The 26,627-nt window shown below is 43.9% G+C and overlaps 2 protein-coding genes across 4 annotated transcripts in view; both read left to right on the forward strand.

Moving 5' to 3' along the window:
• LOC141047231 (uncharacterized) overlaps positions 1-11,092 on the forward strand; it is a 63,285-nt gene extending 52,193 nt beyond the window's left edge. For both annotated transcript variants that reach the window (XM_073542194.1, XM_073542193.1), the window contains exon 7: positions 9,562-11,092. In XM_073542194.1, coding sequence (XP_073398295.1) covers positions 9,562-10,931 — 1,370 coding nt within the window. In that variant the 3' untranslated portion in view covers positions 10,932-11,092. The remainder of the gene's footprint in view (positions 1-9,561) is intronic.
• LOC141047230 (uncharacterized) overlaps positions 1-26,627 on the forward strand; it is a 218,053-nt gene that overhangs the window by 152,553 nt on the left and 38,873 nt on the right. The window contains exon 1 of one of the 2 annotated variants that reach the window (XM_073542192.1): positions 20,205-20,330. The exons of the other annotated variant lie outside the window; for it this stretch is intronic. The gene's annotated coding sequence lies outside the window, so the exon portion shown is untranslated. Of the gene's footprint in view, positions 1-20,204; positions 20,331-26,627 lie in introns of those variants that run through there. 2 annotated transcript variants of the gene reach the window in all.

Genomic DNA, 26,627 nt, shown 5'->3' on the forward strand with positions numbered 1-26,627 from the left:
TCAGGTGGTATTAAATCAGCCTCACTACCTCCTGTTACCACCAGAGGGAGTCTGGAAGGAGAACTCACTACTGGTGGACCAGAGAATGAACTCACAACAGTACCCCCCTTGAGGAGGGGTCACCGAACCCTCATCCACGCCACCAGGCCGATCAGGATGGGCCCGGTGAAAAGCACGAACCAATCTATTGGCATGAATATCAGAGGCAGAGACCCAAGAATTATCCTCCTAGCCCTATCCCTTCCATTTGACCAAATATTGGAGTCTCCATCTAACTAAATGAGAATCCAATATTTTCTCTACCTCATATTCCATATTGCCTTTAACCAATACAGGGTCAGGAAGTGCTGCCATAGGAACCACTGGCTCAACAAACCACTTCAACAGTGATTTATGAAATACGTTATGGATCTTGAATGTAACTGGAAGAGCCAATCGAAAAGAAACAGGATTAAGAATCTCCAAAATTTTATAAGGTCCAATAAATCTTGGCTTAAATTTTGGAGATGCAACCTTCATAGGAATATTCTTAGATGACAACCAGACCATATCACCCACTTTAAACCGGGGACCAATGGTCCTATGCCGGTTGGAAAATCACTGGGCCTTTTCCTGAGAGAGTGACAACTTATCCACTACTTGGTCCCATATCTGCTGCATTCTCTCAACCACAGTGTCCACACCTGGGCAGGACGAAGATTCCACTTGCCCTGAAGAGAATCGAGGATGAAACCCAAAATTACAGAAAAAGGGTGACATCAAAGTGGCAGAACTAGCTCTATTGTTCAGCGCGAATTCGGCCAAGGGCAAAAATGAAACCCATTCATCCTGATCAGCAGATATAAAATATCTTAAATAAGACTCCAAGGTCTGGTTTGTTCTCTCAGTCTGCCCATTAGTCTGGGGATGAAACGCGGAGGAGAAGGATAACTGAATTCCCAGATTGGAACAAAAGGCTTTCCAGAATCTGGAAACAAACTGGACTCCTCTGTCCGACACAATGTTCTCAGGAATCCCATGTAACCGAACCACCTGTTGTAAAAACAAGGACACCAACTCAGCGGAAGATGGCAACTTTGGGAGTGGTACAAGATGGACCATCTTCGAAAATCTATCACAAATCACCCAGATAACAGTCATTCTCTGAGAAACAGGAAGATCAGAAATAAAATCCATTGAAATATGAGTCCATGGCCTCTTGGGCAACGGCAGGGGCATCCGCAACCCACTAGAATGAGAACAGGGTTTAGACCGAGAACAAGTTCCACAGGACTGCACAAAATTCCTGACATCACGAGATAAGGCGGGCCACCAAAAAGACCGACTCACCAAATAGCTGGTACCAAAAATACCTGGATGACCAGCCAATGCGGAGCAATTAACTTCAGACATCACTCTCTTTCTCCACTGGTCAGGAACATACAATTTTCCCATAGGGCAACGCTCAGGTTTATCCTCCTGAAATTCCTCCAGGGTGCATCTCAAATCGGGTGAAATGGCAGAAAGAACTACCCCCTCACCTAGGATGGTAGTATGCTCGGTCACATTAAGAGAATCAGCAAAGAAACTCCTAGAAACAGCATCTGCCTTAACATTCTTAGTGCCCGGAAGAAAAGAGACCACAAAATTAAAACGCGTGAAAAACAAGGCCCATCTAGCCTGTCTGGGATTCAAGCGTTTTGCCGACTCCAGATAAATCAAATTCTTGTGATCGGTGAGGACCACAACCTGATGTCTGGCTCCCTCCAACCTATGTCTCCACTCCTCACATGCCCACTTCATGGCCAACAATTCCCGATTCCCCACGTCATAGTTGCGTTTAGATGGGGAGAACTTACGAGAAAAGAAGGCACAAGGATTCATCTTAGAAGTCACAGGGTCTCTTTGGGACAAAACAGCTCCTGCACCAATCTCAGAAGCATCTACCTCCACCTGAAATGGAAGTGAGACATCAGGTTGCCGTAAAACTGGAGCTGAAGTAAATCTCCGCTTAAGCTCCTGAAATGCTGAGACAGCCTCAGGAGACCAATTCAGCACATCAGCGCCCTTCTTGGTCAGATCAGTCAGTGGTTTGACAATACCAGAAAAATTACCTATAAATTTACGATAGAAATTAGCAAAACCCAAAAACTTCTGGAGAGCCTTCAAAGAAGTAGGCTGAACCCAATCAAAAATGGTCTGTACCTTGGCTGGGTCCATTTCAATAGTCGATGGAGACCAGATAAATCCCAAAAATGAAATCCTCTGTACACCAAAGAGGCATTTTGATCCCTTAACAAACAGGGAATTCTCCCTCAAAATCCGGAACACAGTCCGGACGTGTTCCACATGAGAATCCCAATCACTAGAAAAGATCAAAATATCATCCAGATAGATGATCAAAAACTTATCCACAAAGTCACGAAAAATATCATTCATAAAGGACTGGAAGACAGAAGGGGCATTAGTGAGCCCAAAAGGCATCACCAGGTACTCAAAATGTCCCTCCAGAGTATTAAACGCCGTCTTCCATTCATCCCCGTGCTTGATGCGAATAAGATTATACGCCCCCCTGAGGTCAAGCTTAGTAAACCAGCAGGCAATCTTAACTCTGGAGAATAAATCAGACATCAGAGGTAACGGGTACTGATATTTAACCGTCATCTTGTTAAGGGAACGATAATCAATACACGGTCTTAATGAACCATCTTTCTTGGCCACAAAAAAAACCCCAGCACCTAAAGGTGACGAGGATGGTCTAATATGACCCTTCTCCAACGACTCCTTAATATAGGATCGCATAGCATCATGTTCGGGTACTGATAGGTTGAAAAGCCGACCCTTGGGAAATTTACACCCAGGCATCAACTCAATTGTACAGTCATAACTCCTATGAGGAAGCAAAGACGCAGACTTGCTCTCACTAAATACATCAGAAAAATCGGCTAATCAGGAATATCATGAGACTGAGGAGAGGTGGAGAAAACAGGAGCGTCCCTAAGAACACACTGACAGCCCCAACTCACCACAGACCCAGATTTCCAATCCAAAACTGGATTATGAGCCTGCAACCATGGAAATTCCAGAACAATAGTATCATGCAAATTATGCAGCACTAGAAATTTACAATTTTCTTGGTGGTCTGGGGCAACTCTCATTATCACCTGGGTCAAAAACTGAGGTTTATTCTCCGCCAAAGGAGTAGCATCAATACCCCTCAAAGGAATAGGCATCCGCAGAGGCGTCATAAACAAACCACAACGTTTAGCAAAGTCCAAATCCATCAGATTCAACGCTGCTCCAGAATCCACAAAAGCTTAAGTGGAAAACGTGGATAAGGAGCAGATCAGAGTAATTGCCAAAAGAAACTTAGATTGTACACCACCTACAGCAAATGTGTGTGCAAAACGTTTCTCTCGTTTAGGGCAGACAGAAATAGTATGAGAGGCGTCTCCACAGAAAAAACAAAGCTTATTACGCCTTCTAAACTCCTGACTTTGCACCCTAGACAAAACCCCATCACATTGCATAGGTTCAGACATTTGTTCAAAAGGTGGCAGCGTCTCCCATGTAGTTTTACGTTCACGTAAACGGCGATCAACTTGAATGGCTAATGACATAGAATTATCCAGACCAGAGGGAACAGGAAATCCCACCATAACATCTTTTATGGTTTCTGACAAACCCTTCCGAAAGAGAGCTGCCAATGCACTATCATTCCATGTAGTAAGGACCGCCCACTTTTGGAATTTTTATAACTGCAGAATCCTGACCCTGGTTTAATGCCAACCGGGTTCTTTCAGGTTGTTCAACAACATTAGGTTCATCATACAACAACCCCAAGGCTTGAAAAAATGCATCCACATTAGTCAAAATAGGATTTTCAGGTGTCAGAGAAAAAGCCCAATCCTGGGGATCGCCGTGCAGCAAGGAGATGACAATTTTAACCTGCTGCACAGAGCTCCCCGATGAATTGGGCTTCAAGGCAAGAAATAATTTACAATTATTCTTAAAATTCAGAAATTTAGACCGATCCCCAGAAAACACATCAGGAGTAGGAATCTTAGGATCAGCAGCATGTGACTGAATGAGGTAGGTGGAAATTCCCTGCACTTCAGCAGCAAGTTGCTCCACACGATCAGACAATTGCTTAGGGAAAAAAAAAATCCTCCAACGGCCCCAGAAAAAAGAAAAAAATATGTATATTAAAAAAAAAAAATTTCTGACACTTTTTTTTTTCTTTTTCTTCCAAACAATTCTTCCCTGCTTTTGAGTACCCTAGAATCTGCGGTATTGCTGGAGATTCTGTTATGAATGGGTCACCGAGGAGGACAACAAAGGGCCAAGTCCCAGAAAACCAGAGAGGTTGGTAACTATGCAGATTGCAGATCCCTGATCCTATCCACACAACTAGCAGTAGCATTGGAGCGTTCCTGCGATGACCTAGACGCCTTGTCACCGCCAGAGGACTACATAAGCCTAAAGCAAGAAAAGGGGAAAACTAACTGCCCCAGAGCAGACCCCAAAGGAATAGACAGCCCCCACACATGTATTGACTGTGAAACAAGATGAAAACACAAACACAGGCAGGAAAATAGGCTGAGCAAACAATGGGGCCCAAACTAACTATAAAGGATAGGAAAGGAAAGACACTGTCTGCAATCTGCCAAAAACCCTACAAAAATAATGTCCAACACGTCTGATAACAAAATTAACCCTGAAGTCACTAGACTTCTCCCACTATATCAGCACTCTGAAATATTCTGAGACAGAGCAAAAAGAGGCCAATCTAATAAGGGGCTAAAAAGCAAATTGGCAAATACAGATAAATAAGAGTGGAAATTCAGCACAGCGCCCGCCGGGGCTGGCTGAACACACAAAAAACTGAATAGACCAACAAAATCAAGTGTGAACATTAGCAAAAACCCTTAGCTTTGAGAAGTCTGGAACAGAGCTGAAAACAAAGACCTGAGCAGCCTGAAGCAATCACCAGCACTGACTTAGGGCGTCGGCTGTCTTAAATCCAGTCTAAGATTCCTGAGGTCCAATCGTCATCCTCATTATCAGGTGGTAATAAATCAGCCCTCACTACCTCCTGTTATCACCAGAGGGAGTCTGGAAGGAGAACTCACTTCTGGTGGACCAGAGAATGAACTCACAACAGTTACCCATAGATATTTCTGCTCCTTATTATTCCATCTTGTTTATCAGGTTTCTGGCATTTGCGAGCATGCATTTTAGAGGATTTTGTTTTGTTCCAATATCCTCCCTGTAGATTGTTTTAGAAATGTTCTTACCTCCCTTCCGAGTATGTTGTCTTGGGTCTTCTTTGCCGCAACTCATATCCTTCATCAGTATTTTTCTAGCTTCATGTTCGTGTCTGTTTTTCTTCCTGTCCCCTCTTCTTCTTGTTTAACGCCCTCCTGATGTAGTGCTGCATGAACCGGTTATCAGCCTAAGTATGTAACAGTCCAGACACAGAGTGCTATTAAATGCATAAAGTGTATGAGTACATGATACAAGGAACCTGGTTATGGTAAAAATTTTGAATGGGCAACACAGTGATAGTTAGATTATTGTGTTGAGGCGGTAGGCCAGTCTGAAGAAATGTGTTTAAAGGGCACGCTTAAAACTGTGGGTATTGGGGATTAATCGAATTAACCTAGGTATTGCATTCCAAAAAATTGTTGCAGCATGTGAAAAGTCTTCGAAACAGGAGTGGGAGATTCTGATTATTGAATATGTTAATCTCAGATCATTAGCTGAACGGAGGGCACGGGTGGGTGAGGGATGCTTAACCAGTGTAATGACTGGCACAAGGTGGTGGCATCGGTGTAACGGTTGGTGAGGAAAATGATCTTGGCTGCAGCATTGAAGACAGATTGGAGAGGGGAGAGTTTGGTAAGTGGGAGACCGATTAGTAGAGAGTTACAATAGTCCAGATGAGAATGAATAAGAGAAACAGTAAGAGTTTTTGCATAATCAAAAGTAAGAAAAGGTCGAATTCTAGAAAGGTTTTGGAGGTGCAGATAACAAGAGTAAGTCAGTGAATGGATGTGGGGGGGTGAATAAAAGCTCTGAAACAAGTATGACCCCAAGACAGCGGGCATGTTGCTGGGGAGTAATGGTAGAACCACACACGGAAATGGCAGTGTTGGGCATAGGTAGGTTAGTAGAGGGAGGAAACACAAGGAGTTGAGTTTTTGATAGGTTCAGTTTCAGAGGGAGGACATCATGTTGGAGACTGGTAGAGATGGTACTGGAAACCAAATCTTCTGATTTGATTGTCCAATAGGGTCAGTATAGAAGGAGAAGAGGAGGGGGCCTAGGACTGATCCTTGAGGAACCCCAACAGTAAGGGGAAGATGAGAGAAGGAACCAGCAAAAAATACAGTGAAAGAGCCATCAGAGAGATAGGAGGAGAACTAGGAGAAAATGGTATCCTTAAGGCCAATGGAGCACAGCATAGTGAGGAGGAGCTGATGATCCACTGTGTCGAATGCTGCAGAGAGATCCATGAGAATTAGCATGGAGTAGTGAGTGTAAAGAGCGGAAACCGGATTGAAGGATGGGAATGGACCAGGCATTCAAGGAGTTTAGAGATGAAGGGAAGATTAGTGACAGGTCTACAGTTATCAGCACAGTTTTGGTTGAAGGATATATTTTTAAGTAATGGATGTATGATGGCATGCTTAATTGAGGAGGAAAAGATACCGAAAGAGAGAGGTTGAATAATTTTTGTTAGGTGAGTGGTGACAGCAGGGGAAAGGGACTGGAGGAGATGTTACAGAATAGGGTCTCTGGTGCAAGTAGTAGGGAGGGAAGATGCAAGGAGTCTGATCACTTCTGTGACTGGTTCAAAATCAGAGTGAGCTAGATACAGTGGTGGAGGGAGGACAGTGCATGATATGAGGAGATTGGGAGAAAATTTCCTTTCTGAAATGGTCAATTTTTTCTTTGAAGTAATTGGCCAGATCGTTAGCATGGAGATCCTTGGTTGGGGCCTGCACTCTTGGATTGAGTAGGGAATGAAAAGTGTCCAAGAGACATTTAGGGATATTGAATAGTGAGGTGATGTGGGTGTTGGTTCTCCACAGATGTTCGGCGCACCTGGAACACCGCTCTAGGAAACTTATTTGCAGAGTGTGACAGGGTTGTCGCCGTCTGTGCTGAGTTGTTCTATGTATAGGAGGTGCGGTTTCATCCAGGGAACTTTGCAGTGTTTCATTATAATGCTTCAGTGCAGAGTCAGGACATGAGGAGGAGATGACTGCAAGTTCTTCATAAGATTCTTGGTGTTAATGGCCTGTAAATTTCTATCAGTGTGGAAAATGGGGGAGACCTGAGCGGGATGACAGTTCTTAACTGAGAATGAAAGAAGATTATGGCCAGAAAGCGGGATGGGGAGTTTGTATAATTTTACAATGAGCAAAGCTGGGAGAAGAACAAGGTGAGGGAGTTTCCAACTTCATGCATAGGAGAGTTAGTAAGCTGCGAAAGGCTGAAGGAGGAGGTTAGAGATGGTTAGAGACATTAAAGTCTCCCAGAGTGAGGATGAGGATGTCACAGAAGAGAAAATGTGGAAGCCAAGTGGCAAAGTGATCCAGCAACTGATGGGAGGGGCCCAGAGGATGAGACACAACCGCCACTCGCATGTAGAAGGGGATGTAGAGTCTGATAGCATGGGCCTCAAAAGGAGGGAAGACAAGTAAGGGTACTTTAGGCATAACCTGAAAGGTACATTTGGGTGATAGGAGCAGACCAACACCTCCACCTGCTCTGCTATCCGATCTTGGGATATGAGAGAAGTGGTGTCCGAGTGCTGGATCCAGGTTTCGGTAAGAGCCAGAAGGTTAAGAGAATCAGAAAGGAAGAAGTCATGGATGAAGGAGAGTTTATTACACACTGAGATTTGAGGGGGTTCTGAATGTAGCTGTAGAGCAGTGCGTCTTACCATAACATGAGGGGCTGGGGTTGGGAGAGAGATCTCCTGTGACTAGGAGAAGGAGGATAGAAAGAGTGAGCAGATGGTTAAGTAATTTGTGAGAGCGTCTCTTGTATTGAATGGTGGGACTGAATGGATCTGTGCAGTTTAACACAGAGGACTGAGGGGCTGTGTGGATGGAGTGTAAAGAGTTAATGCATGGACGGTGGATGTGTGTGAATGCTGCAACCAGGATATAAATGATGCAAATGCATGTGGTGAATTTTTGTTGCAAACCAAATGTACAGGGAATAGGTTTATTTAAATGTCTTACCTGTCTCCTGCCATGTATAACTGCAAGGTACTTTGAAAAATGTACATAAATGCACCCCTACATAAATGCATCCCCAAGCTATGTCTGAATATATAGAAGGCTTGCTCTTAGATCTATCACTAGTTTGCCTTGTTAGCAATCAATCAACTAAGTTAATACAGCAGGAGACAATAAATGGAGAGGACAAACAAGTTTTCAGGCCTACATGGATCATAAACCTCTTTGACGAAGCTACATGACCTTACAGCATTAAGAAACAAGCAGAGTAAGATGAAGAAACTATATACCATTAGCTATGCTTGCTGACATGGAATAGAAATGAGTGGAGACATGAAGGATCTATGCAGTAGTTGAATGAGCTATATATATATATGAAGAGAATAGGAAGCAGGAAGCAGATTATGTCTGTTGGACACCACACAATCCCATACTGCTAGAATGGATGGTACTACAGGTCCCAGGAAACCTAATCTTATTGGACGGACAGAACCTGTGCCACCCAGAGTTTCTGGTTGCTATGTCTCCTGCATCACCAGCGTCGCCTGCAGAATGAATAAGGCGTCGCCTGGTGGCTGAAACAGATGTTGCAGGAGCAGATCCCAGAAAAAATGCGTCACACCATTTACAGAATTCCTATTATGACAAAATAGAAAACCAGAGCAGTAGAAAACCCAATAAAGTGGCTCAATTTTGGAAATTATAACCCTCAGGGAATTAATCTATAGGAGTAGTGACTATTTTGACTTCACAGCCACTTTCTGGAAATTAGCACTTGGTGTATGTTGGAGAGTGAAAATTGCACATTTGCCATTTTATTACCCATCACATTGTGCCCAGATTGTGCTCCAGGAGACACACCATAAATTAAGTGGGTTCTTCTCAAACTAGTAAGGCCAAATACATGGATGTTGAATGTGGTTTGGGCATACTGCAAGGCTCAGAAGTCAGAGAAAGATTTGACTTTGGCAGAGCGGATATTGCTGAATTGGTTTATGGCCTTTGAGCCATTAACAAAGTGGAAACCTCTGTTTTTCCTCTGGCAGATGTCGTACCTGAGTTGGGCTTGTTTTTTGTGAGATGAGTAGAAGTTTTTATTGTTATTTTCACCTGCACTTGGGAGGCAGAATAAACAAACAGCCGAACACCACGCTCTGCTGGTTCATGCTATGAGGTTTTCTATCAGACTGTGAAATGTCATTGTCTTGGTGAATAATTAAACTTTTTTAACATAACTTTCCTTTTTTACAGATAGTTTAAGTAGAAATGTTAAATATAAATTTCAAGGATTTTATTAAAAAATAATAATTGGTTTTATTCTTGGCAGATGACTGTACCAGGAGATCAGAGACACATCTGACATCTTCAATTTTTAAATCAGATGATCTTGAGATTACACAGGATACAACTGAAGTGAATGCCATTACTCCAGATCTACCAATAACATCATCCATTCGCAGCAAAGATCTACCATCTGATCCTTTGAAACAGGTCCTGTCTTCTGATTCATTACCGATCCCTGAGGAAAATCTAAGTCACAAAATAAGCATTAAAAAACAAACTGATAAAGCAAAAAAGCCATTTTCATGTCCAGAATATGTAAATAATTTTCCCTTCGAAAAGTATTTTCCTAAATGTCAAAGAAATCACACAGCAGAGAATAGATTTTCTTGTTCCAAGTGTGGGAAATGTTTTAACAATAAATCAAATCTTATCACACACCAGAGAACTCACACAGGAGAAAAGCTATTTTCCTGTTCAGAATGTGGAAAATGTTTTAACCAGAAATCATATCTTGTCAAACATCAGAAAACTCATACAGGGGAGAAGCCATTTTCATGTTCAGAATGTGGGAAAGGTTTTCACAGTAAAGCAGGTCTTGATAGCCACCATAAAACTCATACAGGGGAGAAGCCTTTTTCATGTTTAGAATGTGGAAAATGTTTTAACCAGAAATCATATCTTGTCAAACATCAGAGAACTCATACAGGGGAGAAGCCATTTTGCTGTTCAGAATGTGGAAAATGTTTTAACCAGAAATCATATCTTGTTTCACACCAGAGAAGTCACACAAGTGAGAAGCCATTTTCATGTTCAGAATGTAGAAAATGTTTTAACCAGAAATCAAGTCTTATCAAACATCAGAAAACTCACAAAGGGGAGAAGCCATTTTCATGTTCAGAATGTGGGAAATGTTATACAGATAAATCAGGTCTTATCAAACATCAGAGAACTCACACAGGGGAGAAGCCATTTTACTGTTCAGAATGTGGGAAATGTTTTCAAAGTAAAGAGGGTTTTGATAGCCACCATAGAACCCACACAGCAGAGGAGAAACCTTTTTCCTGTTCAGAATGTGGGAAATGTTTTAACCAGAAATCAAGTCTTATCAAACATCAAAGAACTCACACAGGGGAGAAGCCATTTTCATGTTCAGAATGTGGAAAATGTTTTAACCAGAAATCAAGTCTTATCAAACATCAAAGAACTCACACTGGGGAGAAGCCATTTTCATGTTCAGAATGTGGAAAATGTTTTAACCAGAAATCAAGTCTTACCACACACCAGAGAACTCACACAGGGGAGAAGCCATTTTCATGTTCAGAATGTGGAAAATGTTTTATAGATAAATCAGGTCTTATCAAACATCAGAGAACCTACAGTCACACGGGGGAGAAGCTTTTTTCATGTTCTTAATGCGGGAAATGTTTTACATGGAAATTAACTCTTAATAAACTTCAGAGAATTCACACGGGAGAAGCCTTTTTCATCTTCAGAATGTTGGTTTAACTGAAAATTGTACCTTTACATATCTCATGTTTGGTCTCTTTAAAATAAAAACACTCATACTCTCCTTCCATGCCGGTGCTTATCAATTGGTGTCACGATTTACGTTCCCACATTTCTTTTCAAAGGGCTTATCTTCGCACTCCAGTGCCATTACTGTCTCAGTTTGGAAAAAGCACTGTAAGTCCTGCAATTTCTCCTTTCTTAATGTTGGTCTCACAAGAAAACAGCTCCACAAATCTTGTGTTCTCACCAAAGCCCACATACTGAGCAATGTTTGCTTCACAAAGAAATTTTCCTCCCCTCCTCCCAAGGCACAGGGGATTCTGATATGGGGAACACCATAATTGATTTGTATTTCATATTGCGTCTATCCCTACTAAACCATACATGGAGCAGTATACAGCCCTGGCAAACATTAAGAGACCACTGCAAAATTTTCAATTTGTCTGATTTTTTTCTTTATAGGTATATTTTTGAGTAAAATGTAAATTGCTTTTTTATTCTATAAACTACTGACAATACGTCTTCGAATTTCCAAGCACTAAATTTTGTATTTATTTTCAGAAAATGAGAAATGGTCAAAATAATAAAAAAATTCAGTGCTTGCAGACCTCAAATAATGCAAAGAAAACAAGTTCAAAATCATTTAGAAACAACAATACTAATGTTTTAACTCAGGAAGAGTTCAGAAATCAATGTTTTGTGGAATAACCATGATTTTTAATCACAGCTTTCATGCATCATGGCGTTCTTTCCACCAGTCTTTCACACTGCTTTTGAGTGACCTTATGCCACTCCTGGTATAAAAATGTAAGCAGTTCTTCGTTTGATGGCTTGTGACTATCCATCTTCCTCTTGATTACATTCCAGAGGTTTTCATTGGGGTTCATGGCTGGGATTTGATTTGGTGGTCCTTCATCCACACATTGATTGACCTAGCTGTGTGGCATGGCGCATTGTCCTGCTGGAAAAACCAGTCCTCAGAGTTGGTGAGCATTGCCTGAGCAGAAGGAATCAACTGTTTTTCCAGGATAACCTTGTATGCGGCTTGATTCATACATCCTTTGCAAAGATTAACCTGCCCAATTACACCCTTGCTGAAGCATCCCCAGATCATCACTGATCTTCCACCAAATTTCACAGTGGGTGCAAGACACTGTGGCTTGTACGCCTCTCCAGGTCTCAGTCCAACCATTAGACGACCAGGTGTTGGGCAAAGCTGAAAACTAGACTAATCAGAAAAGATTACCTTACTCCAGCCCTCTATAGTCCAATCCTTATGGTCTTTGGCAAACTTCAGCCTGGCTCTCCTTTGCTTCTCATTGATGAAAGGCTTTTTTTCTAGCTTTATATGACTTGAGCTCTGACTCTAGGAGCCTGTTATGAACTGTTCTTGCTGTGCACTTCACCCCAGCTGCCATTTGCCATTCCTTTTGTAGGTCACTTGATGTCATCCTGCGGTTGCCGAGTGACATTCGAATAAGATGACCGTTATCTCGGTCAGTGGAGAGTCATTTTTGCCGTCTTAGAAATTTTAAGGATGGAGGCAATATGACGCTCACTGTATCCCTCTGCTAGTAAATCCTGATTTGAGCCTTTCTTTTCCTCACTCAAGACTTTTCTTTTCAACTCTTTTGGCATGGTTAAAAGTTAGTAATATCCCAAAAGTAATAGGAATAAAAAAAATTACTTGCTTTGCCATCCAGCTTGTCCTATTGCAAGAAGATTGTGAACACCACAGCAGGGTTTTTATACTTTCCTTCATTAAATAAGATTTGGTTCAGGTGATCACCTAATCAGAAGCACATTAAGGCTGAGTTCACACGTGGCGTTTTTTTCGCGTTTCCGCGGCTGTTTTAACCGCGCGATTTTGCCGCGAAAACGCGAAAAATAAGCATCCCATGCATTCCTATGGGATTCTGCAATGCTGTGCTAATGCTGCGGTTTTTACCGCGGCGGAATCGCTTTGCGGTAAAAACCGCAGCATGCTCATTAATTTGCGGAATCTCGGCGATCCCGCACCCATAGGAATGCATTGTTCCGCTTCCTTCCCGCATGTGGCTGTGCTCAACATGCGGAAAGTAAGCAGAACAATTGCGGATGGTACCCACGGTCCGGAGGAGAGAAGACTGTCCTGCGGGCTTTGGGTACCATACCCCTGTAAAAAATAGAATTTAAAAATAAAAAATATTGTTATTCTCACCCTCCGACGTCCCGCGCAGTCTTTCCGCTTCTCTTCACGCTCCCGTTCCCAGTAGTCCTTTGCGAAAATGCCCGCGATGGCGTCCGTTCTCGCGGTATCGCGAAGTCTCGTGGTCATTCGCGCGACGTCATCGCGAATTACCGCGAGACGTCGCGATCCCGCGAGAACTGACGTCATCGCGGGCATTTTCGCAAAGGATTACTGGGAACGGATGCGCGGGACGTCGGAGGGTAAGAATAACACTATTTTTTTTTTTTTTTTTACATTTTATCTTTTACTACTGATGCTGCATAGGCGGCCTCAGTAGTAAAAAGTTGGTCACACTCGTCAAACACTATGTTTGACGAGTGTGACCAATCTGTCAATCAGTTCTCCCAGCGATGCTACAGATCGCTTGGAGAACGCTAGCATTTTGCAAGCTAAATACGCTTGCAAAATGCTAGTTTTTCCGCGGGAAAATCGCGGGAATTTAAAATGCGATTTTCCCGCAGACTGGAATTCCGGAATTCTCGCGGTAATTTCCGCGAGAGTTCCGGTACGTGTGCACTTAGCCTAAGTAGAATGAGGTGTACTCTGGTTGATTAAGGGTAGCCAGGGCCCCGGGCTGTTCAGACTCTGTGGCCCCCCGGTCATGTGACAGGGTCATGTGACAGCGTCATGCGACGGGGTCATCATATACCGGAAACAGATTATTCCAGAAAAATAGTTGCTGAGTGAAACTATAACCTGTCAAACATCCATTGATCTAATCAATTTACCCTTCAGGTAGGAAGAAAAAAAAATGCTTTAAGCCATAGTATTGAACAGTCCAATTTTAATCTGTAAACAAGACTGTTGCCAATTTTCGCAAGTTTCTCATCAAACGTGCAACGCAAAACAGTTGAAAAAACATTTAAAGTATCACATTTCCATTGCAATACAAACAGTCAAAGCAATGACAAAAGTGTCAAATGCATAACTTATATAAATATTACTTATACACACACATTTCAAAAGCGGCCAGAACCAGAATCTATAGATCAAAGTATCGTCTCAAGATATCTAAACTCAAGCACAGCACCAATAGTTTCAGGTATATCAGTACTAAATGCTATATGTTAATTTATTAATTTAATTTATTATGCTGCATAATGCAGCCCTGCCTTACAATATAATGTAACCCCCCCGTAGAATATAATGCAGCCCTTCTCTTATAGTATAATGCAGCCACCCCTTAGAGAATAATGCAGCTACCCCAGAGGATAATGCAGCCACTCCACAGAATATAATGTAAACCCCCCATAGAATATATGGCAACCAACTCATAGAGTATAATGCAGCCCCTTTTATAGTATAATGTAGCACCTCCATAGAATGCAATGTAGCCCTCCTCATATAGTATAATGCAGCCCCCATAGAATATAATGTAGTCCCCTCATAGTATAATGAAGCCCCCATACAATATAATCTAGCCCCTCATAGAATATAATGCAGCCCCCCATAGAATACAATGTAGCCTCCTCATATAGTATAATACAACCAAAACAAAATTCCACATGGTCAAGTGGAAAAAGCCTCTAGACCAAAGACATAAAACCGAAAAAGACCAACGAGGGCAAAAAATCAAGGACAATAAAATTCTCCTTAGGTGAATGAAAAGGTGTAGTAACTTATAAATTAAATATCCAAAACGTTAATATCCTTCACCATAATATTATCAAGAATATAAATATGTTATAATAATGCTCCTTGATACGTAATAGAGGCTCCATACAAAATATTTTGCATATAATATAGAAATTTTATTGATAATAATACATAAATAGTGACACCATGCATAGCACTACAAAAAGACAAGGGGTGGTAATAAAAGGTGAATATGAGATGCCATACAGTGTAAATAGGAGAATTTAACAGCATCTCTCACGGAAAGTATATAAACACAGCTACCACTAATGCATAAATAAAGAGCAGTACACAGACTTCTCAAGGTAAGAAATAGTACAACTGAGTATGAGTATCAAAATATAAAGTGGATATGTCTGTCTATTATTTCATCCTTCTCCGTTAGATTTCTAAAACTTAATATGGACAAAACAGAATTCATCATCTTTCCCCCATCTCACGTGACCCCCCCCAACGGACCTATCCATTAAAGTAAACGGCTGCCCACTCTCTCCATTCCCACAAACTCGCTGCCTTGGGGTTATCCTTGACACTGATCTCTTTCAAACCACATATCCAAGCCCTTTCTGCTTCCTGCCGACTTCAACTCAAAAAATATTTCACGGATCCGTACATTCCTCAACAGCGCCGGGCTCTTCAGCTAATTTATGCATCTGATCAAACACTTCCGCTCTTTTCTCGGGAACATTAAGTCCTCTGACATTAAATGAGCAAGTTTGCAGTTGTGCCATATTATATGGAAAAATGGAGAGGGGGAAAGGAAAAATGGATAGAAAGATTAAGAGCAAGGAAGAAGCACAGAAGTTAGATAGTAACAACTACATCTCAGCATCTAAGAGGTATAGATTATGGATATATCGAACACAAGGAAACTGCGAAACAAGCAGATCCCAATGTACAGTAAGTCCATAACTGGTGGTTTTCTTTACAGGCGTAAGTCAAACCTTCAGTCCCAGGGATTCTATTACGGAGAACCATGGAATATATAGCGAGTAAAGTAATACAGCCGGATATTACAGTAATGTAATGTGAGCTCAACTTACAGTTAGGTCCATATATATTTGGACAGAGACAACATTTTTCTAATTTTGGTTCTAGACATTGCCACAATGAATTTTAAACAAAACAATTCAGATGCAGTTGAAGTTCAGACTTTCAGCTTTCATTTGAGGGTATCCACATTGAAATTGGATGAAGGGTTTAGGAGTTTCAGCTCCTTAACATGTGCCACCTTGTTTTCAATGCGACCAAAAGTAATTGGACAGATTAAATAATTGTAAATAAAATGTTCATCTCTAGTACTTGGTTGAAAACCCTTTGTTAGCAATGCATTGCCGGGCATAGTAACTAACTGTGGTTAGCTATAACAAATTATAATTATCTTCCATCCCATAGTCCCGTGCCCATATACCCATAATACATATCCGCCATCCCATAGGCCCGTGCCCATATACCCATCATACATATCCTCCATCCCATAGTCCCATGCCCATATACCCATCATACATATTCTCCATCCCATAGTCCCATGCCCATATACCCATCATACATATTCGCCATCCCATAGTCGAGTGCCCATATACCCATCACATCCTTCATCTCATAGTCCCATGCCCATATACCCATCATACATATCCTCCATCCCATAGTCCTGTGCCCATATACCCGTCATACATATCCTACATCCCATAGTCCAGTGCCCATATACCCATCACACATCCTCCATCCCATAGTCCCGTGCCCATATACCCATTACATATCCACCATCCCATAGGCCCGTGCCCATATACCCATCATACATATCCTCCATCCCATAGTCCAGTGCCCATATACCCATCATACATTTTCTCCATCCCATAGTCCCATGCCCATATACCCATCATACATATCCTCCATCCCATAGTCCCGTGCCCATATACCCATCATACATCCTTCATCTCATAGTCCCATGCCCATATACCCATCATACATATCCTCCATCCCATAGTCCCGTGCCTATATACCCATCATACATATTCTCCATCCCATAGTCCCGTGCCCATATACCCGTCATACATATCCGCCATCCCATAGTCCCGTGCCCATATACCCGTCATACATATCCTCCATCACATAGTCCAGTGCCTATATACCCGTCATACATATCCGCCATCCCATAGTCCCGTGCCCATATACCCGTCATACATATCCTCCATCCCATAGTCCAGTGCCCATATACCCGTCATACATATCCTCCATCCCATAGTCCAGTGCCCATATACCTGTCATACATATCCTCCATCCCATAGTCCAGTGCCCATATACCCATCACACATCCTCCATCCCATAGTCAACCATTATGACATCATAATGAGTGGCGGCAGGGCTTGCAACCTATGATGACATCAGCGTCACCATGGCAACAATTGTGACATCATAATGGGCGGGGCTTGATACGCACACACTGTTTCCTCAGTATGCAATTCGGGGCATTATGACATCATAATGAGGGGCGGGGCTTGACGCGCACACACTTTTTCTCCAGTATGTAGATAGGGGCAAAATTGTTTGGTGAATTGGAACGCGCGGGGTTAAAATTTCGCTTCACAACATAGCTTAGGACGCTCTCGGGGTCCAGACGTGTGACTGTGCCAAATTTTGTGGCTGTAGCTGCTACGGTGCGGATGCCTATCCCGGACATACACACATACATACACACATACATACATACATACATACACACTTTGAGCTTTATATATTAGATAACAATGTTTTCACTTGCACTGTGCAAAAATTCATGGACACTAATAATTTGCAGTTTTGTAATGTTATTCTAGTATTTGTTATATCGCTTGTCGTACGTAACACCTAATTGTTAAGTGAATTAAGAACATCTGTGTTATACTCTGGTAAAGAATAAATACCGTATTTTTCGGATTATAAGACGCACTTCTTTCCCCTAAAATTTGATTTCAGCACTGAGATCTCATCTCCTGAGATCTCGGTGCCGAGATCTCCATCTGCGCATGCGCCGCAGCCATTTTCCTGGAGTCCACCGCACACGAAACCATGGAAGAACTGCTGGGGCTCTTGCCTTTTGCAAAATGTCAGCAGAGCCCCCCCGCAGCATTGGGGACACAGCGCAGCACCGACTCCGGGACACAGCGCAGCAGCGGCACCGGACGCCCGCAGCGGCATGCCACACGTCGGAACACCCACTCATCCCAGCCTGCGGCCTGCAGCAACACTCCACTCTTGCCTCCTCCAGCAGCGACCCTGGGACCCCAGTAATCAATAAGATGCATGGATTATAAGAAGCACCATTTTATTTAAAAAAAGTTTTTTTCCTATTTTTCTCCTCAAAATTTGGGGCGCATTTTATAATCTGGAGCGTTTTATAATCTGAAAAATACGGTAAATGACTGCATGTTATTTGACCACTAGTCATGAGTAAGAGTGCTTAGTGCAGTCGAAACGCGTCGACTGGGTCATGAAAATTTTCTTTTGGATGCACTATATTTTCTTTTGAAAAATAAAAAGAAAAGAAAAATCCAGTCCTGTTGAGCCGGACTCCAATTTTTTCTATTGTCCTTGATGGGAGGCCAGAGCGAGGCCGGTGTCTGAGCCGCAGATGGATGAGCATAGAGCAACTGGGTGAGCTGGAATCAAGTTTTCGTTATTGCTAAATCTATACTGTGGCCTTCCCGGGCATATATGTTCATGTATAATACTTAGACGAGGAATTGAAGGGGGTGATTCTGGTGCCAGTAAGATACTTTTCTAACTCCTACTCCGTTGGGTTATTTTTAAACATGACATTTGTGGTTTATCTATATAATTGTATTTGTATGTCTATGATTGGTGGTTAACTAGTGTATACAACACCCCTTATTTAAGTGGGGTTAATGTGTATTGTGCTTGATAAAGATCTCTTTTGATCAAAACTGGAGGCGGAATAAATGTGATGCAAATTCACCAACTTGTGAGGCGCTGTCCTTTTTTTATTATCTGGTATTTGGACGTATTCCAAGAAAGACTATTTGGATATGATGTGCGCATCAACCTTGGGTAATGTTGACCCTATGTTTCCATGAGGTGCTGTGAGCCAATGCCTGTATGACTAAGCCCTGAGAACAGGTCATGGTTCTGCTGCAACAGCTCCCAACGCTTTTGCCTCTGGGCGGGCGTTAGAGTCTCCGCAACAGTTACTTTGTCCACTGTGGCTTTGGGACTGGCTCCCAGGCAAGGGGCGTCCAGCGATTCTTGATCTCCCCAAGGTTTTAGCAAGTTCACATGATAGACTTGGTGCAGCTTCCTTTGACCCGGCTGTGTACCTTGTAATTAATTTCACCCAGTTTTTCCACCACCTCATATGGGCCTTACCACTGAGCTAGGAACTTGCTCTTCACCGTACGGATAAGCACTAGCATGGGGTCCCCGGGCTGGAACTGCCTCAGCCTCGCTGATTGGTTATAGACCCTTGCCTGTGCCTCCTGTGCCTGGAGAAGATTCTCCTTCATGATAGGCATTACTTTCACCATTCTCTCCTGCAGCTGCAGAACACAGAATAATATTAGGAAGAAGGTGAAACACACAAGACGATAATACACAGATGGGAATAATAGAGAGGAAATATTGGAGAACAATACATGGAATATTCAGATGGATCCAATCATTGTTTTATAAAAAAAAAAATCTACTTATTAAATGAACCAAAACATGGTGGAACAAAGCTCCGCTCCGCACACACACGGCTCTGCTCAGTACATGTCGTAGACACATGGCTCCTCTCCATACTCAAACAACTCAGCTCCGTGCATATTGTACATGCATGGCTCCGCTCCGTACACCTCGTACACACGTGACTCCGCTCCGTACACCTCGTACACGCACGGCTCCGCCTCGTACACACACGGCTCCGCTCCGTACACCTCGTGCACGCACGGCTCCGCTCCGTACACCTCGTACACGCACGGCTCCGCCCCGTACACCTTGTACATGCACGGCTCCGCTCCGTACACCTCGTACAAACACGGCTCCGCTCCGTACACCTCGCACACACACGGCTCTGCTCCGTACACCTCGTACACACACAGCTCCGCTCCGTACACCTCGTACACACACAGCTCCGCTCCGTACACCTCGTACACACGCGGCTCTGCTCCGTACACCTTGTACACACACGGCTCCGCTCCGTACACCTCGTACACACGCGGCTCTGCTCCGTACACCTCGTACACACACACGGCTCTGCTACATCCACACTGTAAACCCCTCCTGAGCCCACACATAAACTTCCCCTCATCCAGCCCCATGACAACCAGCACAGCAGAGTCCTGCATACACTGCGGCTGCTGATCATGTGACCCCTGACTCCTCCCCTCCTGTGACCTCATCACAGGTCCTGTGCGCACAGAACAGGCATATACTGTATATGGTGTGCAGCTCTGCAAGTGCAGGTATGTAGAGATTCCCCATTACTGGCACATTAATATTAGAAATATATTGCTTGGTCTTCCAGACCTTATCTTGACCTCCACTGTTCCTGGTAACTGCTATTTCTTAATTACATTTCGAACTGAGGAAAGGGCAACTTGAAAACACTTTTCTATCTTCTTGTATCCTTCTCCTGCTTTGCAGGCCTCCACCATTTTCAGAGTGCTAGGCAGCTGCTTAGACTCCATGGCTGCTGTTTTTTGCACAAGGTTAGAGGCGGCTGGGTTTTTACAAAGCTGGGAAAGTTGCATCCCCTGGCCTTTCCTAACAATGATAGTGAAGAAGCCATAACCCTAACAGCCTAATTAAGGTGTGAAACCTTGGTCGACGTTATCTGTGCACTAGTGATGAGCGCGCATACTCGGTGATGATCGTTACTCAGTGAGCATTTCCGGGAATATTCGGTGGGAGCTCGGGTCCCCGCCCTGCATGTTTGGTGCGCTTTAGAGCAACAATCATTATGCAGGGATTGTGTGCCACACACTGTAATGCCGCAGCCAGATTGGTTGTGGTATTACAGTGATTGGCTGGCCGCACAGCGTCATCAGGTCTATATCAGATGTGGCGCCGCCCTGCTCGGCACAGTCAGCTCTGGACTCAGGCAGTGTAGGGAGAGTTTCCGCTGAGATAGGGAGAGATTGGAAATTTTATTAGTGTGGATATACCATAATTGACTGCACAAATCCAGCTAAATCAACAGTCCTTCTAAGGACAAATTACGGGATATATAGATTGCAGGGCTAGGCAGGGAGTGTATGTGGGTATATAGATATGATTGCTAGTCTGGCAGGCATTGTATGTGGCATACTTCATTGCATACATCAATAGGCTCCATTCCATTACTGTCTGCTGCTGCTGCCTATTACATATATACCTAGCCCCAGGTATCAATGGCCAGGAATATTTTTTTTGCATCTTAATCCTGATTATTTAATTCCAAAGCAATCCAGAGCACACTTTTTTCTCCATTAGCTTGTTGGGACTGCAGAATACAGCCAGATCCTTTTCATAGTACAGCGTGAAAATCCAGCTGTTTTATACAGGTTTGCCCGTCCCAGTGATCACATCTGAGTGCGCAGAAAGTTCTGCCATTTTTGTGGTACTGTAAAACTTTTTAGAAGTGTCTTATACAATTTCATGGCACAATTTTGCTGGCCAAAAAATATTTAGTTACAGACCAGATATTTTACACTGGGTTTTGTCCTCCACATAGATCACATATCACTGTGCCCAAAATTGTGCCATTTCAGGCCTCCATAGAATTGTTTTCGTTGTGTCTTAAGGCCCCATCACACATAGCGATCTAGCTAGCGAGATCACTGCTGAGTCACAAGTTTTGTGACACAACAGCAATCTCACCAGCGAGATCGCTGTGTGTGACAGCGATCAGCGACCGGCCCCCCTGCCGGTATTGCTGATCGCTCTGGGAAACCTCTGGACTTTTCTTTGGTCACTGGTCTCCCGCTGGCCAGCACGCATCGCTGCGTGTGACAGGCGGGAGACCAGCGATCTGCTGGTAACTAACGTACACATCGGGTATCTAAGGGACGCCCGTCCCTTGGATACCCGATATATACCTTAGTTACCAGCTCCCTGCATCAGCGCGCTGGTAACTAACGAACGCTCGGCGTCGCTGTTCTGATCGCTGGTGAAGATGCCTGTTTGACAGCTCACCAGCGATCACATAGCGACTCACCAGCGATCCTGACACGTTGATGTCATTGTCGGGATCGCTGGTGAGTCGCTATGTGAGACTCCAGCTTTAGCCTATTTTATGACACAATTTTGCTGGCCAAAAAAAATACAGGCCAGATATTTGAAAGTGGGCTATCTCTGTTAGACACCTCATCTATCTGTGGGCTACAAATTGTGCCATTTGAGGCCTCAATTCAACTGTTTTTCCTGTGTCTTAGCCTAATTATTGACACCAGTTTGCTGAAAAAATAAATGGTTTCCTGCAGGCCAGATATTTTAAACTGTGGTTTTCCTGCTCACGGATCACATATAAGTTTGCTCCAAATTCAGCCATTTGTATTGAACGTGGAAAATATTGTAATCCATTTAAAATGGGCAAGGCGTGTGGCAAAGGAACGAGGAGGTGGAAGTGATGGTGCAAGCATAGGCCGAGGCTGTGGGCAAGCTGAAATTGGGCCTCAACAAACACCCACATCTTCTCGCCTGACCTTCCTGTCCCAATTACAAGGTGACCACAGCAGCACACCACTATTGAACCTAGAGCAGTGTCAACAGGTTGTTGGTTGGATAGCGTATAATGCTTCCAGTCACTTTGCCATCACCACCCTGTCTTCCACACAGTCAAGTCTGAGTAGCTATAAGTCTGGACCGCATATTCCTCACCCTGATACTCCTTCCTCTCTCCATGACTAGTGCCTGGAGGCAACTGATCCCACACTTGGACACTCCAAAGAGCTGTTCACTTTTCCATTCATAGATTTGGGCCTCCTCTCTCCCGATCCACTTGAAGCGGGGCAAGATGAGATTGAATGTAGCGATGCCCAAATATTTGAGCAGCCACAGTCACACTAAGGCTATGGTGGGAACATGTCAAAAGAGGTGGACGATGATGAGACACAATTGCCAGAAAGTCAAGAGGAGGACCAGGGTGCAGAAGTGGAAGGCGAGGTGGTGGATGATATAGTGACTGACTCAACCTGACAGGAGGACATGCAGAGCAAGAACAGCAGCACACAGGGGGAGGGAGGCATAGCACCCCAACAGACAGGAAGAAGCAGTGTGGTGTCCGCAGACAGAAGGCGGACAAACATTCCTCATAACACCAACACGACGGAAGTTGGCAGTACAACTGTTAGGTCTTCCAGAGTCTGGTTGTTTCTTTTTGTTTGCCAGCAAAACTAGCAGCCTGACCACCACCAGCATGATCAGGTACATGGCAGCAAAGCACCAGACTTTGTGAGCTGAACACAAGGCTCCAGGAACAGTATCTGTGGGTGACACCACTGCTCTGCGGGTGGAGGTCGGTGCTGGAGGTTCCATTATTCTCTATGTGGAGTGTGGCTCAGCGGGTGGAGGTTGGTGCCGGAGGCTCCATTATTCTCTATGTGGAGTGTGGCTCTGCGGGTGGAGGTCGGTGCCGGAGGCTCCATTATTCTCTATGTGGAGTGCGGCTCTGCGGTTGGAGGTAGGTGCTGGAGGCTCCATTATTCTCTATGTGGAGTGTGGCTCTGCGGGTGGAGGTCGGTGCCGGAGGCTCCATTATTCTCTATGTGGAGTGTGGCTCTGCGGGTGGAGGTCGGTGCCGGAGGCTCCATTATTCTCTATGTGGAGTGCGGCTCTGCGGGTGGAGGTCGGTGCCGAATGCTCCATTATCCTCTATGTGGAGTGTGGCTCTGCGGGTGGAGGTTGGTGCTGGAGGCTCCATTATTCTCTATGTGGAGTGCGGTTCTGCGGGTGGAGGTCGGTTCTGGAGGCTCCATTATCCTCTATGTGGAGTGCGGCTCTGCGGGTGGAGGTTGGTGCTGGAGGCTCCATTATTCTCTATGTGGAGTGCGGTTCTGCGGGTGGAGGTCGGTGCCGGAGGCTCCATTATCCTCTATGTGGAGTGTGGCTCTGCGGGTGGAGGTTGGTGCTGGAGGCTCCATTATTCTCTATGTGGAGTGCGGTTCTGCGGGTGGGGGTCGGTTCTGGAGGCTCCATTATTCTCTATGTGGAGTGCGGCTCTGCGGGTGGAGGTAGGTGCTGGAGGCTCCATTATTCTCTATATGGAGTGTGGCTCTGCGGGTGGAGGTTGGTGCTGGAGGCTCCATTATTCTCTATGTGGAGTGCGGCTCTGCGGGTGGAGGTAGGTGCCGGAGGCTCCATTATTCTCTATGTGGAGTGCGGCTCTGCGGATGGAGGTCGGTGCTGGAGGCTCCATTATCCTCTATGTGGAGTGTGGCTCTGCGGGTGGAGGTTGGTGCCGGAGGCTCCATTATTCTCTATGTGGAGTGCTGCTCTGCAGGTGGAGGTCGGTGCTGGTGGCTCCATTATTCTCTATGTGGAGTGCGGCTCTGCGGGTGGAGGTCGGTGCTGGAGGCTCCATTATTCGCTATGTGGAGTGCGGCTCTGCGGGTTGAGGTAGATGCTGTACCCAGGGCCGGTTTTAGGCAAAGTGGGACCCTAGGCAAAGTTTAAAAACGGCCCAAATGCTAACTTATTGCACATCACACAGAAGCATTTCAGTTGTAGTTACATGCGCTGAGTTCAGGCTGCTAAACGAGTGAGATCGACAGTATTGAATTTGTTCATCTCTTGCTTCCCGGCCTCTTTCCACCGTCTGAGAAAGAATGATTGGGACAGAACAAACACTAATAGAGCAATCTGTCCCCATACAGTATCATGTTATTAGCAGCACATCTGCAGCTTACACCGGGCGATGTGCTGCTGAGAACAATGATTATTGTTCTAGCATAAACAATCCAATAACTCAATGAATATGCAGCATTTTGCTTGTTTAGTATAAAACACCCCATAGTCATCCACATAGTATAATACACCCCATAGTCCTCCACATAGTATAATACACCCCATAGTCCTCCATATATTATAATGTGCACCACAGTCCTCCATATTGTAAAACGCACACCCCATAGTCCTCCATATAATATAATATGCCCCATAGTCCTCCATATAGTATAATACACTCCTCATAGTCCTCCATATATTAAAATACACTGCTCAGTCCTCCACATAGTATAATACACTCCTCATAGTGCTCCGTATAGTATAATGCACCGCCATAGTGATCCATGTAGTACAATTCACTTCCCATAGTATAATGCACCCCATAGTTCTTCATATACTATAATGTATTCCCCATAGTCCTCGATACAGTATAATGCAGCCCACATATAGCATAATGTAGCCCCAAATAGAATACAATACAGCCCACCTCCCCATAGAATATAACGTAGTCCCCATAGAATATAGTGTATCCCCCCATAGTATATAACACAGCCTCCCCAATAGAATATAATGTATAATGTACCCCCCATAGTATATAACACAGCCGCATAGTCTATAACACAGCCTCCCCCATAGAATATAATATACCCCCCATAGTATATAACACAGCCTCCCCCATAGAATATAATATACCCCCAATAGTATATAACAGAGCCCACATGGCATATAACACAGCCTCATAGTATATAACACAGCCCACATAGTATATAACAATCCTCACGTGTGTGTGGTTTTTTTAACCCTTTCAGACTAGTGGATTAATAATGGAGAGGTGTCTTATTGACACCTCTCCATTATTAATCAGGCTTAATGTCACCTTACAATAGCAAGGTGACATTAACCCCTTATTACCCCATATGTCACCCGCTACAGGGCAATGGGAAGAGAGCGAGTAAGTGCCGGAATTGGCACATCTTACTGATGCGCCTTTTCTGGGGTGGCTGGGGATAGATTTTATTTAGCCAGGGGGATGGCAAAAACAATGGTCCCTCACTAGGCTATTAATTTCTGCCCTCAGTCACTGGCTTGCCCTCCCTGGTGGAGAAAATTGCTTGTGAGCCCATGCCAGTTTTTGCCGTGAATTAATCCTTTAATTTAACACCTACAGCTCCAAAATTTTATACACATACACTACTAACGTTATTAGTCAGGGACATACAGTGCCTTGTGAAAGTATTCGGCCCCTTGGAACTTTTCAACCTTTTCCCACATAACATGCTTCAAACATAAAGATACCAAATGTAAATTTTTGGTGTAGAATCAACAACAAGTGGCACACAGTTGTGAAGTTGAACAAAATTTATTGGTTATTTTAAATTTTTGTGGAAATTTATAAACTGAAAAGTGGGGCGTGCAATATTATTCAGCCCCTTTAACTTAATACTTTGTTGCGCCACCTTTTGATGCGATTACAGCTTCAAGTCGCTTGGGGTATGTCTCTATCAGTTTTGTACAAAGAGAGACTGAAATTCTTGCCCATTCTTCCTTGGCAAACAGCTCGATCTCAGTGAGATTTGATGGAGATCGTTTGTGAACAGCAGTTTTCAGCTCTTTCCATAGATTCTCGATTGGATTCAGGTGTGGACTTTGACTTGGCCATTCTAACACCTGGATACGCTTATTTTTGAACCATTATATTGTAGATTTTGCTTTATGTTTGGGATCATTGTCTTGTTGGAAGACAAATTCCTTCCCAGTCTCAGGTGTTTTGCAGATTCCAACAGGTTTCTTCAAAAATGGTCCTGTATTTGGCTCCATCCATCTTCCCAACAATTTTA

Source organism: Dendrobates tinctorius, unplaced genomic scaffold, assembly GCF_039654945.1.
Source record: "Dendrobates tinctorius isolate UK_male_01 unplaced genomic scaffold, ASM3965494v1 ptg000126l, whole genome shotgun sequence".
In the NCBI taxonomy this organism is placed as follows: Eukaryota; Metazoa; Chordata; class Amphibia; order Anura; family Dendrobatidae; genus Dendrobates; species Dendrobates tinctorius.